The 18904-nt window shown below is 40.7% G+C and overlaps 2 protein-coding genes across 6 annotated transcripts in view; one reads left to right on the forward strand and one right to left on the reverse strand.

Moving 5' to 3' along the window:
• Positions 1-18904, reverse strand: part of BRCA2 (BRCA2 DNA repair associated) — a 73072-nt gene that overhangs the window by 34792 nt on the left and 19376 nt on the right. Inside the window, exons 1-10 of one of the 4 annotated variants that reach the window (XM_044441616.1) lie at positions 11838-11892; positions 11573-11677; positions 9358-9462; positions 7095-7346; positions 5174-5258; positions 3640-3689; positions 3472-3512; positions 3285-3396; positions 1857-1915; positions 1640-1754 (exon numbers count right to left, since the gene is read on the reverse strand). In XM_044441616.1, coding sequence (XP_044297551.1) covers positions 1640-1754; positions 1857-1915; positions 3285-3396; positions 3472-3512; positions 3640-3689; positions 5174-5258; positions 7095-7346; positions 9358-9436 — 793 coding nt within the window. In that variant the 5' untranslated portion in view covers positions 9437-9462; positions 11573-11677; positions 11838-11892. Of the gene's footprint in view, positions 1-1639; positions 1755-1856; positions 1916-3284; positions 3423-3471; positions 3513-3639; positions 3690-5173; positions 5259-7094; positions 7347-9357; positions 9463-11572; positions 11678-11837; positions 11893-12899; positions 12967-15008; positions 15052-18904 lie in introns of those variants that run through there. The other 3 variants (XM_044441619.1, XM_044441617.1, XM_044441620.1) reach the window with 3 other exon arrangements.
• Positions 15261-17903, forward strand: ZAR1L (zygote arrest 1 like). Of its 2 annotated transcripts, XM_044441641.1 has the most exons (3): positions 15261-15732; positions 15787-16286; positions 17820-17903. In XM_044441641.1, the coding sequence occupies exons 1-3, from the start codon at positions 15591-15593 to the stop codon at positions 17871-17873; spliced, it is 696 nt and encodes a 231-aa protein (XP_044297576.1). In that variant the 5' UTR covers positions 15261-15590; the 3' UTR covers positions 17874-17903. The 2 variants fall into 2 exon arrangements, with proteins under 2 accessions (XP_044297576.1, XP_044297575.1); XM_044441640.1 differs by having other exon boundaries at positions 15261-16286.

Here is an 18904-nt window from a genome sequence, read left to right on the forward strand (position 1 = left end):
TTCACTAGGCTATTACTAATGTTGTGTGTGAGCCTAAGCAGCTTTTTGGATCCCATCCTTCATTTACTCGACCAGTCAAATATTGCCAGACAAAAGTCAAGTATCTGAAGCACCAACTGATAACAAAAGTTAACAATGAGGGATAGCTGGACATTGATTTCCCATCCAGGCATCCCTCATACCTTTTGTGGAAATTACTGAGGTAAATTTTCTTGTAAGGTTGCAACAACTTCAGAAGACAGCTGGGAGGCAGAAGAGAGGGCAGATGAGGGGCAGGGAGGGAGAGCTCACTATCTGCAGTATCAACAAGCTTTTTCTTTCTCCCTCCTACCAGTTGGTGATTCTGGGCACCAAGATTCAAGAAAGATGCAGAAAGGAGGGCAACAAAAATGGAAACACTGTCCTATGCAGAGAGACTGAATGAACAGGGCATGTTCAGGCTTCAGAACAGAAGGCTGAAGAAGGGAGACACGGTATCACTCTATAAGTACCTCAAAGGCTGTCACAAAGAGGAAGGTCAAGATCTTTTCTTGCTGATGCCAGAGTATAGGACACAGAATAACCAACTCAAGTTGTGAAAAACCAGGTTCAGGCTAAATTTCAGGAAAAGGTCCCTCACTGTCAACAATACAACAGTGGAACCAGTTGCCTAGAGAGATCATGGGCTCTCCACACTAGAGACCTTCAAAAAGAAACTGGACAGCCATTTGAGTGGAATGGGATGGTGTAAATTGGTGTCCTGCAACAGCAGGGGGTTGAACCCAATGGACTTCTTGGCCCCTTCCAACTCTCCTATGATTCTATGAGTTGAGTAGTATAGTTGTAACTAACTGAAAATGCTAAATAGAAGAAACAGGAAGGAAAAGCACCATAATTCCTCTCACTGCTTGCCAGGACTGTACTTTAAACTGATTAAGTTTTGTTATGGAGATACTCATTTCAAAAAACAAAACAAAACCATTTTAATACTTTTTAGGAACAATGTGCATTTCCCAGCTGCTTTTTAATTCATGGAAACAGGGTTTGCAGAACTAGAAACATTCTAGGTCAGACATTTTTGACAGACACAGTGACAGATATAGATGCACCTGAAATTTAATGAATGTAGTTTTTTTGTTGTTGTTAGTTGCCTAACCCATTGCCTAACCCAAGTTGTGCCTAACCCATCATGATTCCATGGACAACATTCCTCCAGGCTTTCCTGTCTTCCACCATCCCTTGGAGTCCACCCAAGCTCACACCCACTGCCTCAGTCACTCCATCTAGCAACCCCATCTTCTGCCGTCCCCTTCGCCTTTTGCTGTCAATTGTTCCCAGCATCATAATTATTAGAAGACTGACTGAATGGGACTGATTTTCTTGGGGTTTTTTTCTTTTTGATATTTGTACATTTTCTTGATGTATATTCCTGAAGTCATCTTATGTAACTGGTGAGCATTTTATTTTGTTTCAGTGAATAATGTCATATACCTGTTTGTTATCAAGGACTAAAGCAAGATATATATGATATGGTCATGCAGCTGGACACATCCCAGAAGGAAAACTTGTTTTATTATTCAAACAACAACATATAAATAGCTAGTAAAGAACAAATAAAGGGACAGAAGTAAAAGATGGTGAGTAAAACACCAATGCTCACTGTGAATTTTGCTGGGAGTCTCTGAACACACATCCTCAATTCTTGATGCGGATTGTGTGTCCATTTTATTCTCTTTGAGACTTCTGTCATACTTGGAAAAAAGGCTATGCATGATCTGAAAAACAAACAGAGGAAATTAACTTATGCAGATTACACAGCGTCTGAGGGTATTTAAAAAGTTGTTACTTTGGTATTTTCTTAGCTAATAGTTACTCACCAACTCAAGTCTTTCATTATGTTGCTTTGTTCCAGAAACTCTAGAATCATTTTCTCTATCTGAAATTTCAAAATAAAAAATAATAAATCATTTGTAATGATGTTGCAACTCATAAATCTTATGTTGGAGCATTTCCAATGGAATGAATGATACTTACATCAACTTCCCAGCAGAACAGTTGATACCAGTAACAGATATGTAAAACATTCATTTATTTACCATAGAATGAATGTAGACTTAGGTAATAATCAGAGCTACTGAAATCCATGGCATTTAACTTAGCTACAACTTACCTAAAACTCAAGGATTACAATAGGTTTACTCTATGTATATCTAGTTCTGCATTCAATCCTATTTATATTTTTAGTTACCTCATAATAACTCAGATGGGGAACATGTGGCCCTTCAGATGATGTTGGACTGCAGCTCCCATCATCCCAGGCAAACAAGGTGAGGGATAATAGGAACTGCAGTCCAACAATATTTGGAGGGATTTTTTATTTCCATTTCACTCTATAGGTGTCTTGGAATAGCTCAATTTAAAACAGAATTCAAACATACAAATTTCAAATGAAAATCCAGAACTAGTATGGAGAGCATAACACTAGCCACAATCAAGTCAGAAAAAGCATGGATGGTGAACCTGTAGCCTGCAGAGGTTCCTCATCTGGCCCACAGAAACGTTGGGCACCCTCTGTGGGCTCTTCTTCAAACCTACTCCCTGGAGAGTAGCAGGAGCTTCGGTAGAAGGTAGGAAAAGAACCTTTATTGGTGATATATCAAGGAATCTCCTGCATATGCCATCTCCTAATTGGGAGGGCTAGGAGTGAAGGAGATTGAGCTAACACAGCCTTGCATGCCCTGCAAACAGATGTGTTGTGCCTGGAAAGCTGCCCTGCCTGAGGGCCAGTGTATTATTCACCCAGTGTTTCAGACAAGGTGGCTTTGCTGAGTGTAGATATAGCCTAAACAAGGGAAAACTGCATACAACAAAGCTGGGTCTGCAACCAGTGAACAGTTTGTTTTGGGGCCAAATGACATTAGCTGTCATGCTTGCAACAAATCAATGTCATTCAATGGATAGAGGGACATCTGGCCTCCTACTTAACAGTAGGCCTCCATCCCTGATGTATAGAGAGCTAAAAGAAGCCTCATAAACTTTCTAATGGTAAAATATAAAATTGAGAGATAAATACCAGTATCAATCTTTAAAAGATATTTAAATACTTTAGTGATATTAAAATATATTAAATTATGCTAAATATTCTGGAAGAATAATAAAGACCTTAACTAGTACTGAAAAGATGTTAGAATTGGCAGATTCCACAATGAGAGGGAAGGCTAAAAGTCCCTTTCTTTCTGTACCTCATACTGAGGATAAAACAGCACAATATTTTTATATGGACTTAAACATATTAATATTTTTACCTATTATGACTGTTGGAGAAAGTGATGGGGGTGTCGCTAATGAACTCGACCAAGACATATCAGGATCTACTTCTGCTCCCAAGCTCTCAGAAATGCCTTTCTGGGTCTGTGCCTAAAATATATCAGATAAATAAATATCTAAAATAATTTTATTCCCATGACTAAAATATCTTTAAAAAATATGTACCTCAAAAAGCTTGGGTGTACGAAGCAAACTTCCACTTAGCACTGGAAAATATCAAATGAGATAATGAATTACCTTTCAGCCCTTTAAGAAACTTAGAAACCAGTTTTTTCAAAGCAATGAACAAAGCTATCTTCAACACAGTAAGAAAAGATAGACAAGAATATATACCACATTTATTATTCTGTATCGTTCCACTTGTTTCCTTTAAAACAGCTGAACTGAAATATAAAAATACATAAGAATAGTTATTGAAAATCTTAAATGAAAATTCTACTTAACAAATGCCATGCAGACACAATAAAATATTCACAGGTTATTAGAAAAGATTTTCAGATATCTAGACCACTGGAAACCAACAATAATTTCTTAAAAACAAGCAGATGATGGTACAGAATTGATTAAGTATATGGATCTTAGTTGTGAAATAACAAGGCATCCTGTGTAAGCTGCTTTGAATTCTCTAAAAGAAGAGCATGGTAGAAATGTTGCAATTAAGAGCAGCCTTCAACATGGTACTGTCCAGATGTGTTGGACTACAATCTCCACCATCTCCACCCAACATGGCCATTCTGGTGGAGAATGGCGAGACTTATTATCCAAAGCTTCTGGAAGGCACCATTCTGGAGAAAGCTGCTCTGGAGAAACTAATAGCAGCTATATGCCTTTAGTACCATTCTATATGCCAAGGGTGGCCAAACTGAGGCTCAGGAGCCATACAAGGCTCTTTGACTATTTTGTGGCTGGCCACTCACTGCTGCAGGCACCTGTGGGTGCCCGCTTGCCACCCCCTGGAGGTGCCTGCTTGCCACTGCTGCTCACAGGCCCCTGCTTGCCACTTGCTGCCTGCTGCCACCGCCTCTGGGTGCCCACTTGCGGGTCTCAAACATCAATACCATCAGAAACCATACCTACTAAATTTAAAATTGTAAAATGGTGTAACAATAGAGAAGAATAAAGTAGACTATTTCTTTAAAGAGGTTGCTTAAAAAAAGATACCATCACCACTATGACATTCATGGTGTCAGACATTTTCCAGTTCTGAAGTAGCAACTACTGACTTTTACTACAGATTACTTAAAGGGAGAGTGGTTGCAACTGTGTATGATGCTTTTTTCCTTGCTGCACTGCATAGAAGAGACTCAAGGTCAATAGTACCATCATACTATTTTTGACAACAGTACAGGCCTCTCAGTACCAACTTAGCCTATTTAGCTGAGAAGGGTAGAAGGCCAAGTGCTTTTTGAAACCATCTCTATGTCAACCCCCACTCCACCCCCACATGTATCCTAAGATCAAAACATGCACGTGGTCATGCTGGTCATTGAAAAATGGTTAAGGTTCTGGGAAAGGCAGAAAATAATGTATTTCTCCACTGCTGTGAAAGTTGCAAAATTAGAAAAATAATTTTAACCCCCCGCAAAAAGCAATCCCTTCAGGAAACATCAGCACAACAACTTGCATGCAAAGCCACAGCTGCTGCAGAATGTGAAATCAAATATGCAACAATTCTCACAAGTATTGTGAGGCTGAAGGCATCTTACAGCCAGAAGCAACATTCCAGTTCTATATTCCAGGTTTGCATGCTAGCAAGGTAAAGGTTGCAGCCTAGCTCTAAAGGTGGAATTACTTCATTACACTGTTGTAGCCAACACAGACTTAAGGTTATACTGAGAGAATATTTAAATATGCAGTTATAGTGTACCATGCAAGAAGACAGGAAGGACTTGCTGTTTCATTTGATTGATCCACTGGAATCATTATCCTTGGGACTTCGCTAAAAGTTTCGTCTGTAATAGGAAAATATGTAAAAAGTGTTTTGCAATCCCAAAAGCAGCTGAATTGAAATCTTTTATGTCTTACTTCATGGACAGTCTCTAGGGCTAAGTAATTTGCTTTTTTTAAACCTGCCATTAAAACCGCAACCCAATTTCATACATATGCTGATGGAATCTAAGCTAGTAATGACTGACCAAGAAAGAAATCTTGAGTTCCGGTGAATGAAAATGTTAACAAACTGTGTGGCTACTGTGAAGATGGCTAATTTTGTGTTCAATATAATTAGAAAAGGACTTGAAAATTAAAAGTGCCAATATGTATGTATTTATTACAAGCATTTGTATTACCATACTGTCCAAACAGAAATGTATGGCAAGACCACATTTGGAATACCGTATATAATACTGCTCCCTGCACCTAAACTTAGAATATTGTAGAGTTGGGGGAAAAAAGGGCAGAAATGCTGGGACAAATGCCCTACAGGGAAATCTCGCAACATCCAGGCCTGTTTAGCTCAGAAAAGAGGCAAGTAAGGGGAAACATGATAGTTGTGTCGAAAATTAATCATGAGAGAGAGAAGGTGGGTACAGAGACATTTTTCTCCAGAATACCAAAACCTCAAGTTATCCTGTGAAGCTGACTGGTAAAAGCTTCAGGACAGATAAAAAGAAGTACCTTTCCATAAAAGGCATTGTTAAACTGGAAATTCACTTCCACAAGATGTAATGGCCACCAATTTGGATGGCTTTCAAAGGGGACTGGACAAATTTCATGGATAGTAAGTTTATCAATGGCTATTCATCTGATGGCTATACACTAGCTTTAATATCAGAGGCAGTATGCCTATGTAAACTAGTTGCTGGGAAACATGGTCTTCATGGCACTGTTGCACTCATGTCTTGTTTATAAGGTTTCCCACTGACAACTGGTTGACCACTGGATGAATAAAATGCTGGACTAGATACACTTGATCTGACTGAACAGAGTTATTATGTTAACAGGTAGAACTTGTAGCAAAATGTTGTCATTTAGATTGTATCCTCTTCAGAATACCATCCACTCCACTCCATTGCCACTCCTGCATTTTCCATCCCCCAAACTTTCCATCACAGCCACTATGCATGCTCAGATCTCACTAGGTTGATGGGGGTGATTTCCCCCTTTGCTGCTAGTTGTAACGTCGCGTCCAACCCATCAGAACCCCACGGACAACACTCCTCCAGGCCTTCCTGTCCTCCACCACCCCCAGAGTCCACTTAAGCTTACACTGACTGCTTCAGTGATTCCATCTATCCACCTCATCCACTGCTGTCCCCTTCTTCTATTGCCATCAATTGTTCCCAGCATTAGACTCTTCTCCAGGAAGTCCTTCCTTCTCATTAGGTGACCAAAGTATTTGAGTTTCATCTTCAGTATCTGGCCTTCTAAAGAGCAGTCAGGGTTGATCTCCTCTAAGACTGACTGGTTTGATTTCCTTGCAGTCCAAGGGACTCACAGGAGTCTTCTCCTTTATTTACAATATCTATATTTATGTTTGCACTTCAGTAAACCTCAGATTTCCCTAGGTCTACTGATATCTCCTTCTTGAGCACAACTAACTGTTCTTTGTGTCTGAGTGCGTGTTTGCAGTTTGGTACAGCTAAGACAGGAAATGGAATGTTTTATCCTGGAAGACAGCATTGCTGGTTGGAACCCTGAAGAGGAAAATTCTGCACTGCAACATTTTGTTACATGTTCCACTCCTAGTAATACTTCCTTTTATATAATAAATATTTCTGATTATATTATTGCAATACAACTCTTTACAGTTCTTGAAACTTCTACATCACATGTGCAAAGCTTTTCACCTGTTTCGGTCTTGGTCTGATCCAGTTCTTGTATGGGAGAAGCAAATAGTGGTATGCTTTTATTCTGTTCTTTAAAAATGATCGGAGTTGATGCAGATGGGCTGTTTGTAGGCTGCTTCCCCTTTGGTGTTTTAACTATAGCTTGATTCAAACATTGAGCTTTATATTCACGGTCTTCTGGTCTTTTAAAGTCATAGGGTGGAGCTTCTGAAGTGAGTTCTTCAAACCAGTTGAGACTTATTGGTCCTAAGTCTAAGAACAGCGATATGTTATTCAGAATAGCACAACTGAAGCAGATGAATAAAAATTACTACTGCATGACAACATCCACATCATTTACAATATATCATATACCATAATATTGAATTTGTCAATCTTACATGTAGTTGCATAGACGAGGTACATTCTGAGACATGAGGCAATTAAAACGCAACTCCCTAGTTTTGCTATAAAGTAACTTCCTTGAAAGAAAATATCTCTTCACATTCAGACTTGTCAGAACTATAGCATTACATTATGGCTTTTCGTATGTAAGGCTCAAGATTATGCAAACAAAAAGTAACCTCCTCCACTTGGCCATATGTTAATGTGATGAGGGATTTCAGAATGAACCAAGAAAATGACACCAGGAGACCAGACTCATTCACCAGGCTGGTCTCCTATCAGGGTCACCCAAAACAGAATGGAGACTTCAGACTAAGACTAAACTCTCTTGAAGAGGAATGGTCACCATCGGCAGAGGAGAACGGATATCTCTAACGGTGATGGGGCAAAGAAACTCCTAAAGGGCAGTTACTGAGCAGCAGTGGTATTTGAATGTAACATTGGTAGAAAACCTTTGACAATGACAGTGACGGTGATGATACCATAATACTGGAAGAAAGCACAATGAATCAAAACAACAACAATGAATCAAAAGAAGAGTGTGTCAAAGCAGGACTGCAGTTAACCATTAAGAAAATAAAAATTCTTATCACAAGTACAGAAGCATTGCACAACTTTAAGGTCAACAGTGAAGAAACTGTTATTGTGAAAGGGTTTGCATGCCTTGACTCAATCATCAACTCAAATGGACACGGCTTTTGAGATGATGGACACTTAGAAGGGCAACAATGAAGGAACTAGAAAAGATCATTAAGTGCAAGGATGTTTCACTGAAGAACAAAGCCAAGATGGTTTACACTATTACATTTACAAAAGATGAACAGTGAAGAAAGCTGTCAGGAAACGAGTGGTTTGAAACATGGTGCTGGAGAAGAGTTTTATGAATACGCTAAGTCAACAGAAAGAAAAATAAGTGGGTCCTAGATTAACTTGCCCTGGAAGCAAAAATGACAAAACTGAGTCTGTTGAATTTTGCACATATGAAAAAGCAAGACTTATTGAACAAGACTGTAATGTAATGTTAGGCAAGTTTGAAAGTGCAAGAAGAACAGAGAGGCCAAATACCAAAGGCCATGAATTAATTCCATAAAGGAAGCCACAGCTTTATCTTTACAAGAGCTCAGCAGGGCTGTCAAGGACAGGATCTTTTGGAGAGCATTCATTCATAGGGTCACAAGTTGGAGACAACTTGATGGCATGCTAACAACAAAAATAGCCAATACAATAGGAACATTGTTTCAGCAAGTTACTTCTCAGCTGAGTTGCATTAAAATATTAATGACAGGTGCAAGTATAATATAGACTCCAGAACAACCTCTGGTTGAGTGACTAAATTATACATGACATAATCGTCTCATGCCAAAGTAGGATACCTGCCCCCAAGCAAATTCTAACTTTAGATGAGTTTCCTCTGAAGCAAGGTATGCAAGAATTGTTCTGATCCAATTAATTATCAGTACCACCACCACTCCGCTGATTCAATTTGAACTGTAAAAATCTGCATACATACTTTACATCACTTCATATTGTGGCTCACACTGGAATACAGCTGCTATATTAAAGTTTGGTTTATTGTTATTTATTCATATAGTGCCATTTATGTACATGGCACCTGAGAGGCTTCTACCCGGAGGTATAAGCTTCAATTAGTTCTTCTTCACAAATGCTTCTAGGGTCAGTTTCTATCATCCATACCTATGCTAATACAAATACTAGAAAATCTAGTACAAGTTGCACAGTTGTGATAAAATGTACCTAAATAGCACAATAAAGGAATGGAACAATTAAAAAATAGCTCTAATGACTTCTAAAATTCACTGAAGTGAATTATCCACAAGAGCATATTTTTGATAAATGTCTGAGTTTTAGTAAATGCTACCTGATTCACTGCATTGTGATTTGAATATTTCAAAAAATGATAGTTTGTCCCCAAACGTGTCCACTTTTTTCTCATCCATAGCATTGCTGGTACTGTTAATTGAACCTGCAAAATAATATTACAGTATTTTCAAAATAAGCTGTCATACAGTATCATTCCTGATAAAGCATTCCTTCAAATATGAAGAGGAAAACATTTCAAAAAATGTGAATCGTTGACCTTCAAATGTAGCATCCACATCCAGCTTTTTTGTGTGAACAGAAGGCTATTGTTTTTAAATCTATTTATCAAACTACTATTTAGTTATACTGCACATTCAAACTCCAACTATACAGTCAGTTTTAAGCTGTTATCCAGAAATGTCAATAACATGGTTGGATAAAGTTTTTATTCTACTGGTGGAAGATCTACAAGTAGCTTTCTGCTTAGAATGCTCCCATTTTTTACCAATTCCCCCTGCTCTGTAGCCCCCAGTCACCTTCCTGATTGTTCCAAAAGGTCCCCCAACTGTCAAAAACATATTTTCAATGGGCAGTGCATAGGAAGCAAAGAAAAGGAAGCAAAGAAGGTGTAATCTTCACATTCCCATTTCAGCAAGCAGAAAAATCTCCTTCCAAAAGAAAGAGCCCTTTCACCCATGGGAGACTGTTTCTGTATCCAAATCATTGTTTACATAAGACCTCCCCAAACTGATATCCCCCAGATATTTAGGACTTCACTCCCCATCATTTAGCATGGACATGTTGGTCACTGTAGCCCATTGTAAGCTGCCCTGATTGTCGTTTTTGGTAGAAAGGCAGATTGCCTTGACTGATGACATTTTATTTTCTATTTGATTCGATATGTGCCTCTATATACCATAGGCTGGACAGCAACAGTTATGTTGCATTCACACCTTGATTATGGCTTCCCAAAGCTTATGTTCGTCTGATCCTGCAAAGTTATTATAAAGCAAACTGATCAAGTATGAAACACCAGCACAACTGGTGATTAGGACTACTGGATCAGCATCATGTTCTCTCTGGTTTTACAGTAGAGAAATTTTGTGGGACTAATATAAGATTTTCAAAGACCATAGTATATAATGTCTACCTACATATATGTCAGCATGAAGAACTCTAAAATCATGGTTAGTCAAAGTTTCCACTTGTGGAAGTGACAGTGACTCATAGGACTATATGTATGAAACAAATTGTCTGACAATTATGAGTTACATTCTTACTAGAACAATAAACTGTTTCTGTGCATTCTGCCGAAGGTAGGATTAGTTAAGTTTGATACAACCCATTAACTGTAAAGTAGGGATAAGTCCCCAAGGCCCTTGAAACTGTTAGCCAGTGTTTAGAGTATGGGAGATATTGTCCAAGTTGAAGTCCAACAATATCTGGAAGGCCACATTTTTACCTGCTATAAGCTAACAATTGTCAAAATGTAAGCAAGCAGGGGTCTCCCTAGAATTTTGGCTCAGAAGTTATCTGGAGTCATGGATAAGCAGCAAGACAGACAAATGTGAGCATGACAGCAGATTAGAAATACCCTTTTGGATCTATTTCATAAAGTGGGCAAACAGGCAACAGATTGTCAAATGAGGAGTCAGTCAAAGTGGGGATTCATCATTATTTATTTATATCTGCATTTCCTACAAGGAGTCTGTACTGTATAGTATGACCCTGTCTAAGCATGCATAAAATTGTGTCAGGACCAAAACTGGTACAGAACATAAGAAAAACAATACTGGATCAGACCAAGGATCCATATAGTCCAGTATTCTTTTCAGTGATGAACCAGCTGCCCCAAGAATACAAGAACATGAATGCAAGCTGCCACATTCTCCTGCAACTGATGTATACAGGCAAGCTGCTTCTGGAGGCTGCATATAATCGCCAGGACTGGCAGCCATCAACAGCTCTGCCCAATGTGCTTTTAAAATCATTCCAATTGGTAGCCAATATTCCATGCAAAATACATCACTTTCAAAAGGTGGCAAATGATGTCCAGCTTTCCCCAAACTAGTGTCATCCAGATTTATTGTACTGCTCATACTGAAGGAAGGCATGATCAGACGGGACGAGCAGGGAAGGCTTCTCAATGCCCCTCCATCCCACCCCGTGGAGAAAACCACTCTCAGCTAGCTTTCTCTTAGCTGGTGTTCTCCAGATGTTTAGACTGGAACTCCCAGCATGCCCAGCTGCATCGTCTCCCCCCACACGGTTACCTGGGGGATAGTGAGAGTTGTAGTTCAACACACCCGGCGGGTTATCAGGCTGGGGACGCCTGCTCTCAACCGCCACTGTTCCGTCTCCCTTCAGAGAGCGCTTTTCTTAGGAGAAAATAGTTAGAAGCGTTAGATAGAAGCCAGAGGAATTCAAAAGGAAGCAACAGAGTTCATAAAGAAGGGGGTGATGAAGGGGGATAGTTTGCTGCCTCTGCTGCTACCGCCACCACCGCCACCACGGCCTCGAAAACGCGCCCCCACTGACCAGCCTCCGTCTCGCCTCGGCCCCCGCGCCGCTCTCTCGAAATACAAACTAGCGCCGAATCTTGACGACGCATGCGCAGTCGCTGAATGGCGGCGCTCCTCCCTTTCCTCTTTGCGGACGCAGTCACGGACGTCCCGGGGGCGCTCGCGCCGAAGCGTTGCGCCAAGGGCTGGACTCGAGCCCCGCCTCCGTGGGAGAGGGAGCGAACGGATGCGCCCGCCTCTTATGATAGTTTCCCGACCGAGATTGGGCGATGGCCCAGGGCAAAGAGCGCGGATTTGGGAGGAGGGTTAGAACGCGTGGGGGAGGGGCCAGTGCTCCCCCTCAGCCCCGAGCGCTGTACAGGAGTTCTAGCCAGAATAGGTCCTACTTCGAGTAAACCCACTGAAATAGACGGAGTTTAGTTTAGACTATCACTGCATACAACTCTACGTTCCAATAAGCCTCTTCTATACTGCGTCCAACAAGACGGACTAACGGCCTCCGACTTAATTTTAATCCTATTTTTGCCTTTCTTAGTCTAAAGGAGAGGCAACACCCACCAGAAATAATCCTTTAGCCCTACAATTATAATAACGTCATGCAACAGCGAGGCAGCATCCTTAAGCTTCAGAGGCAAACATGGCCATTTTTCATATGGACACTATTTTTGGTTGATGAAGCTTTAAAGTGAGTCCATGGAACCTTGTTCACTTAGCTTTAGTTCCTCAAGTTAATGTGTTTAGGAGGGTATTGTGTTTTCAAGTGTTGTGCTTTGGCTATTGGGTGATACAAAAATGTTCTCACTAGATTTTTTGACAACTTCCATCAGCCCTTCAGATGATGGGTACTGTAGACTGCTCACTAGTGAATGGGTTTTTAGATACAATGGCCTATTATATTTTTGAACCTCATACTCCATTTTGGAGGACATAAGCAGATTCCAGTCAGATACATCCTCAATTGACTTTAATTACCAGAAGCATTCCTTGATCTTTATGAGTACTCCTCAGGAGAAATCTGAATCGATCAGCACAGGACTATACTTAATTATATCAGTGAACTATATTGATTTATTAGTACCTTTATATCCTGACTTTTTCCTCATGCAGGGTGGCTTACATGATCCCCTCTTTATTCTTTCAACAACCTTGTGAAAGGAAAGGTAGGTTAGGCTAAGAAATCAGTGACAGCTGAAAACCTATTCAAGTTATGGTCAAATGAGGACTAGACTGCAGCTTTCCCAAGTTCCAGTAAAGCACTCTAACCACTACACCACACTGGCTTACAGTTACAAGTAACCGCACGCAGAGTCCTTTCTACAAATTGTATTTAAGCTGTGCCTTTGTTTGAAGTTTGAATATTCTACCATTCATTCTTCTGGTCAGGACAGCAGTCTTTTCCAGAGCATGGATTAATATTTTTATTGGGATATATTTGATGTTACCAGGTGATAGACTGCACATTGTTTGGAAATACAGTTGCATATCGAAAAGATTTTGGTGGGCAGCAGTGATGTAAGTATTGCTGGCAAGTCCATTCTGGGGTATATGACAGGTCTATATAGTGCAAAAGCAGATAACAAATCCATCTTTGTCTTGCCTGTGGCCAGAGTTTCCAAACCATCTGTTGAAGAAGCTCCCTTGCTATCAAAGATCTACCAGTCAAGTGAGTCATCCAAGCATGTCTTCTTTGATGGTTTCTGGCTACCATGTGTGGCCTTAGCATGGTGGGGTTAAGTATATAAAAATTATACATACTATTATTTCAATGGCACAAGTATACATACAGAAGAAAAACAGGAAAAATGGTAATGCTAGATAATTAGGAGGTAGAATGATGCAACTGGCTTATAAGTTATTTTCCTGGGTTACACATTGGCCAATGAGAGTTCATCTGGCATAGTCCTTCGTGGGGAAACAGAACAGGACCTGGGTTTTTTCCATGGGCGACAGCAGCACATGCTCTGCATGTCTCTGATCTATCCAACTTCTGAGAAATCTTGAGATTTCAAATGCAGCTTGAAATCTACCTGCCAGGGCTCTTTCTAGGAACAGAGGCTGAGTGACTGGACCAAAGTCACCCAGTGAGCTTCATGGCTGAGTGGGGACTAGGACCTAGATCTCACAGGTCCCCAGTCCCCTAACCAGTATGTCACACTGGCTGTTGTGTATCATCTTACCTGGGAGTAAACCCAACTGACCCCAGTGAGACTTAGGTATGAGTAGCCAATGTGATGGTGTGCTTTAAGGACTAGGAACTTAGGAGGTCTGGGCTCTAGTCCCCATTCAGCCATTAAGCTCACTAGGTGATTTGGGTTAAATCACTCACTCTCAGACTAACCTACCACACAGGATTGTTGTGAGGATAAAACAGAAGAAAAGGAACACTAGGTAAGCTGCCTTGTGTTTCTTGCAAGGCAGTATAAAGACATTATAAGCTGCTTTGTGTGAAAAAATGTTATTTATTTTCCAAATTATAGAATGATAAACATAGAAGAAGTTATCATCTGATCATAATTCACATTTCTGAGCATTTAAATTTCTTCAAAAAGATAAGGTCGTTACATTGCCTATTTTCAGCAATAGAACCAAACAGGAGCAGCAATAAATAGTATCTGAAAAAGTGTAGTAAAATATGAGAATTTTAAACAGTAGATATGCTGTACCATCCACATGGACTATATAGTAATTCCTGACAATGGTCAGAGATGCACAGATGAAAACCCCACAGATTCTTCACAGCCACAATGTTTTCCAATGAATAGCTAATATACTTAATCTTATGCTGAGATTTACAACTCTTATTGATTTTACTGCATTTTGGATACCTAAGTATTTTAATAACTTACGTTATCTTTTTACCTATTTTATTGTATTAATATTTTACTACCTGTATGTTGCATTTTACTGGTCTGTGACCAAACTAATCAATCACCAATTCATCAAGTGTTGAGTAATTAAGTGATATATGGACAGTTCTTTTGTCCATCTAAATGCTAGTATGCATTGTGCAAACTGATAAAAAATGTACAAAGATGGTTGTTAGCATTCACTTACTTGCATGGGAGTTAGATGGTAAATTGGACTTATGGAAAAGAAGTACATTTTCTGCTTCAGGGGTTGGGAAAGCGTATTATCTATATGCAAAACAAAATTGTAAGTATTCTGTAGACAAGTATTGATTTCTTACCTTTGGATGATGGTTTATGGAATTTCAGTATAGGACTTTGACTTGAGCCAACTGTGTTCAAATGTGACAATATGGAGACATGAAATGCTTATTGGATAGAAATCTGTATAATTGAGCTCTCAAACAAAGTCAAATGGACTACTGAACTAAGTGCTAAGACTCACAAATGTTTAGATAAGTGCTTTTAATCTTCTGAAAGGTAATGGGTCTACTGAAGCGCTGTCTGACAGTACTACCTGTAATCAATTTAATTTGAAGCAGCCTGATCAACTCTTAATTAACACACTCGCGCATAAATGAGTCATAGTTTGCTAACTTTAAATAGTCCACTTCTTTGTCTAAGAGTAATATCTTGAAATCCCCGCTACCAGTGCTTAGAAAACTTAAGTAACATTTCGCTGGAGGGTTAGTAAAAACAAAACCAAAAACTGACAAGCCGGATCAATCAATCAATCGAGGAGAGCGATTATCACCATCACCACCCCGCCAGTAATAATGAGCACCAATCAGACATTGTTCTCCTGAAGGATAAAAGCTAGAAAGGCAGGCAAGGCTGCTTAAAAGCAAGTTCTCCTTTTGGCCATGGAGCACTTTGTCTATCCGCCCTACGGCGTTTATCAAAGCTACGCGAATACCTTCACCTCCAACCATAACGTGCCCCCCAAGCCGCCCTCCAAGCAGAAGCAGCCGAGCTGGAAGCAAAGCAAGAGCAGCGGTACTCCCAATCCCTACAGAGGGGGCTTCTCCGCCCATTCCACGCCTCCTCCCGGGGCCTCACCGGACTACTTGGACACCTACAAGCGAGCCCAGCTGAAGGCACTGCTGTCCCAGGTCAGCCCGGGTCTCCCCCCGCGACTCCACAAGGCCAGCACCAAGGAGGTGGGCATCCAGGTGAACCCGCGGGTGGACGCCGCTGTGCAGTGCTCGCTCGGGTCCCGCCCGCTCCAGGCAGTCCGACCCCAGAGCCCCTCCGGGCGTCTCAGCCGGGAGCCGCCGCTGCTGGGCGTGTACTCGCCCATCGTGGGCCGCCGCCTTTGCACCCTGCCCGAAGTGGTGGTAGAGCCGACGGAGCAGGAGGAAGCGCCGACTTCGCAGCAGCCCTCCGAGGAGGCGAAAGGGCAGGTATTGGAGGCGGTGGCGGTCACGGCCTCGGAGGAGGCGGCAGCGGCGACAAATTCGGAGAAGAGAGACGAAGAGTCCGGCCAGCTTCAGGATGGGAAAGGTGGCGTGGCTAGTACAGGTGGCAGTGCCGAAGAGGGCAAAAAATCTACTTTCCAGGTGGGTCAAACTGAAGAATAGTTCACGCAGCTCCTCAGAGGCGTGGCTCACGTGGGCTGCACGTACTTCTTGCTTTCTGGTTGCTTGGTAGGGGTGCACCGGCGTGAGGCCCTGGGAAAAGAGCGGGAAGACATCCTTTTAGGGTAGAGTTAAAGAAATCGGGAATGGGATTTGCTTTTGCGACTGCAGCCAGGTAATTGGCTACCCCCAACCCCTAGCTTCCCTACTTCATTGCTGTAAGCCTTAAATTACTTACTAATTCTAGATGAATTATGGAGCTATATTATATGCTCCTAAACTACTTGGGTTGATGGACGTGTTTGAATTTTCGGGGGGTGTGATGGGTACTCCTACAAAATAGCTAACATTTGGGGGGCTTGGCCATTCCCAGTGTGCATAGTGCTGGTCAGCTCATACTTATTTTTTAGGTCTCACCGCCATTTGCCTTCTAGGAAATAAGTTGCTAGGATGTGAAATACAGGGCAGAAGTGGGTCTGAGCTCCAACACACATAATCACTCTTTCGAACTTAAAAGAGCATATCAAAGGACAGCACTTAGCTTTGCAACGAACCTGCCTCCCAGCTATTTAAGTAATTCAAATAAATTAGAGCCTGGTAAGTACTAAGAAAAGTATCCGTGGGCAGATTAGTGTTTGAGTGTTAAGTTGGGGACCCCAGAGCAAGTTCATGAATGTCTAGAGAATAAGAATTCTAAGCTACCTACTTAAGGTTTAATAGCATCAAAATTAGCAGTGTATCAGAATATGTTTAGAATGGAAGTGTTAACATCAAAGATTGTTTTATCTTAGATAATGTGAGTTTTCCCCACCCTCTTTTCTTGTGCTACTTCTGGCAAAACTGTAACTTTAAGCAGGTGCAGTTTTAACTGGTAACAGGTTTTAGTAAGATGTAATAGTGAGCTGGTTGGATAAACAAAATGGGAACTCATATTTTAGCTTCTTTAGCTCATATAGAACTAGGAATAATCAAATATTAAGCAGTTATTGGAAGCTTTCCCCAACAGATGAAGATAATTTCTGCAATAACTTCTACAAATAAATGATCTATTAGAACATTTCCTCAACAGAAGGTGCTATGCTTTGTACCTAGGATCTTCTGCATGTAAAATATGGGCAGCAATTCAGTAGGTGATGAGCACACAATACATTTGTAAGAAACAGAAGGCTTGCTTTAACAGATGAAATCCTCTGTGTAGGCTTGGGTGAATTAGATCCATAAGTCAGATTCAGCACTTGTGCATCCACTGATATGACCAGTGTTTTTTGATGAGTAAGGTTGCTCACTTGGGTGACATGTTCACAATGGCCTGGGTTAGGGAAAATATGCTGCCATGGGAATAGGAAAAAATCTGAGGTACATGCTAATAATTCATATTTAGCCTCAAATTTGAGCTTCAAATTTGTAATGGGCTTACTAAAAAGTGAGTCACACTGAACTTAGAACTTAAGACACAAACTTAAGACATAATGCCACAGACACATAAGAACATAATTCCTGTGTCTTGCATGTTAGATTCTTTACAGTAGTGATGGAAGCCTCCTGGCTTGTGGGACTTACCTAATCTAACAAGCTGGTGTATTCGCCCTCCAAGGCCTCAGATGAATCTCTTCCCTGTGACTTCAACAGTTCAGAAGGAGGTATTAGAAGGAAAAGTGAAGAAGGAACAGTACTGCTGCACACCCATTCAAGGCACACTCATGCAGGCTCCATGACTGAGACTCCTCACTAAATAAAATTAAGGTTTCATTCTCTTTGTGGTGGTTTTCTGACTTTGGTCGTAGCATTTATGACTTTCAGGTAATGTATCCCTTTTTCTTGGATGGAGAAATCACTCTTTGGATGGCAGTGGTTTTATGAACTTTTATACTGCCTGAAAGTTAAAGCTCTCTAAGCAGTTGATGACATATCTGCATGCAAACCATTTGTAGAGATATAAGAATCGGCATAAAGATTCTAGGGAAGCTTCTGGTGTAACAGGAAAGTACATACTGAATTTTAGTTCTCAAGTAGTGAAGATATTTTGCAAAAATCTTCTGCAAAATGTTAATGTTGCATTTTTAAAAGCAATGAGGTAAATGTATGCTAAATGTGACTAATGAAGCCAGTTTCCCTCATTTCCTGCTGAATGTTCCCTATTAGAGAAAGTCATCCAGTAAACACTGCACAGGGGAAGGGAAGCTTTCCTGACAGACTTGCCTCCTTTTCCCTTTAACGGATGCTGAACCCTCTAGCCATCCCCTTAAAAGAACATTTTTTTCCCAGAGTGTCTGTGGAATACTTGCTATGGTCAGCCAGGAATCTATGTAATGGACATGAATAAAATGAGAAATCTTATCAGATATGCCAATTCAGCTATAAAATGTTAGATATAAAATGTTAACTTTCTAAGTTTACATCTTTTGCTGTCTGATGCTGCTCTAAATTGTTCTTATTTACTGAATTTCTAAAGTGTTTTTACATGATCATTTGACCTAGTTTTACCCCATTCTGCTTAGCCATCACTCTGAAACTTTAAAGGATAGGCCAGATTGAATTCTGACTGTATATAAGCAAGGCAGAAACTGTGGTCATGTTCTCTCTCCTCTAGCTCACATCCC

This window comes from Varanus komodoensis, unplaced genomic scaffold (genome assembly GCF_004798865.1).
Source record: "Varanus komodoensis strain SLA01 unplaced genomic scaffold, ASM479886v1 scaffold4, whole genome shotgun sequence".
Taxonomy (NCBI): Eukaryota; Metazoa; Chordata; class Lepidosauria; order Squamata; family Varanidae; genus Varanus; species Varanus komodoensis.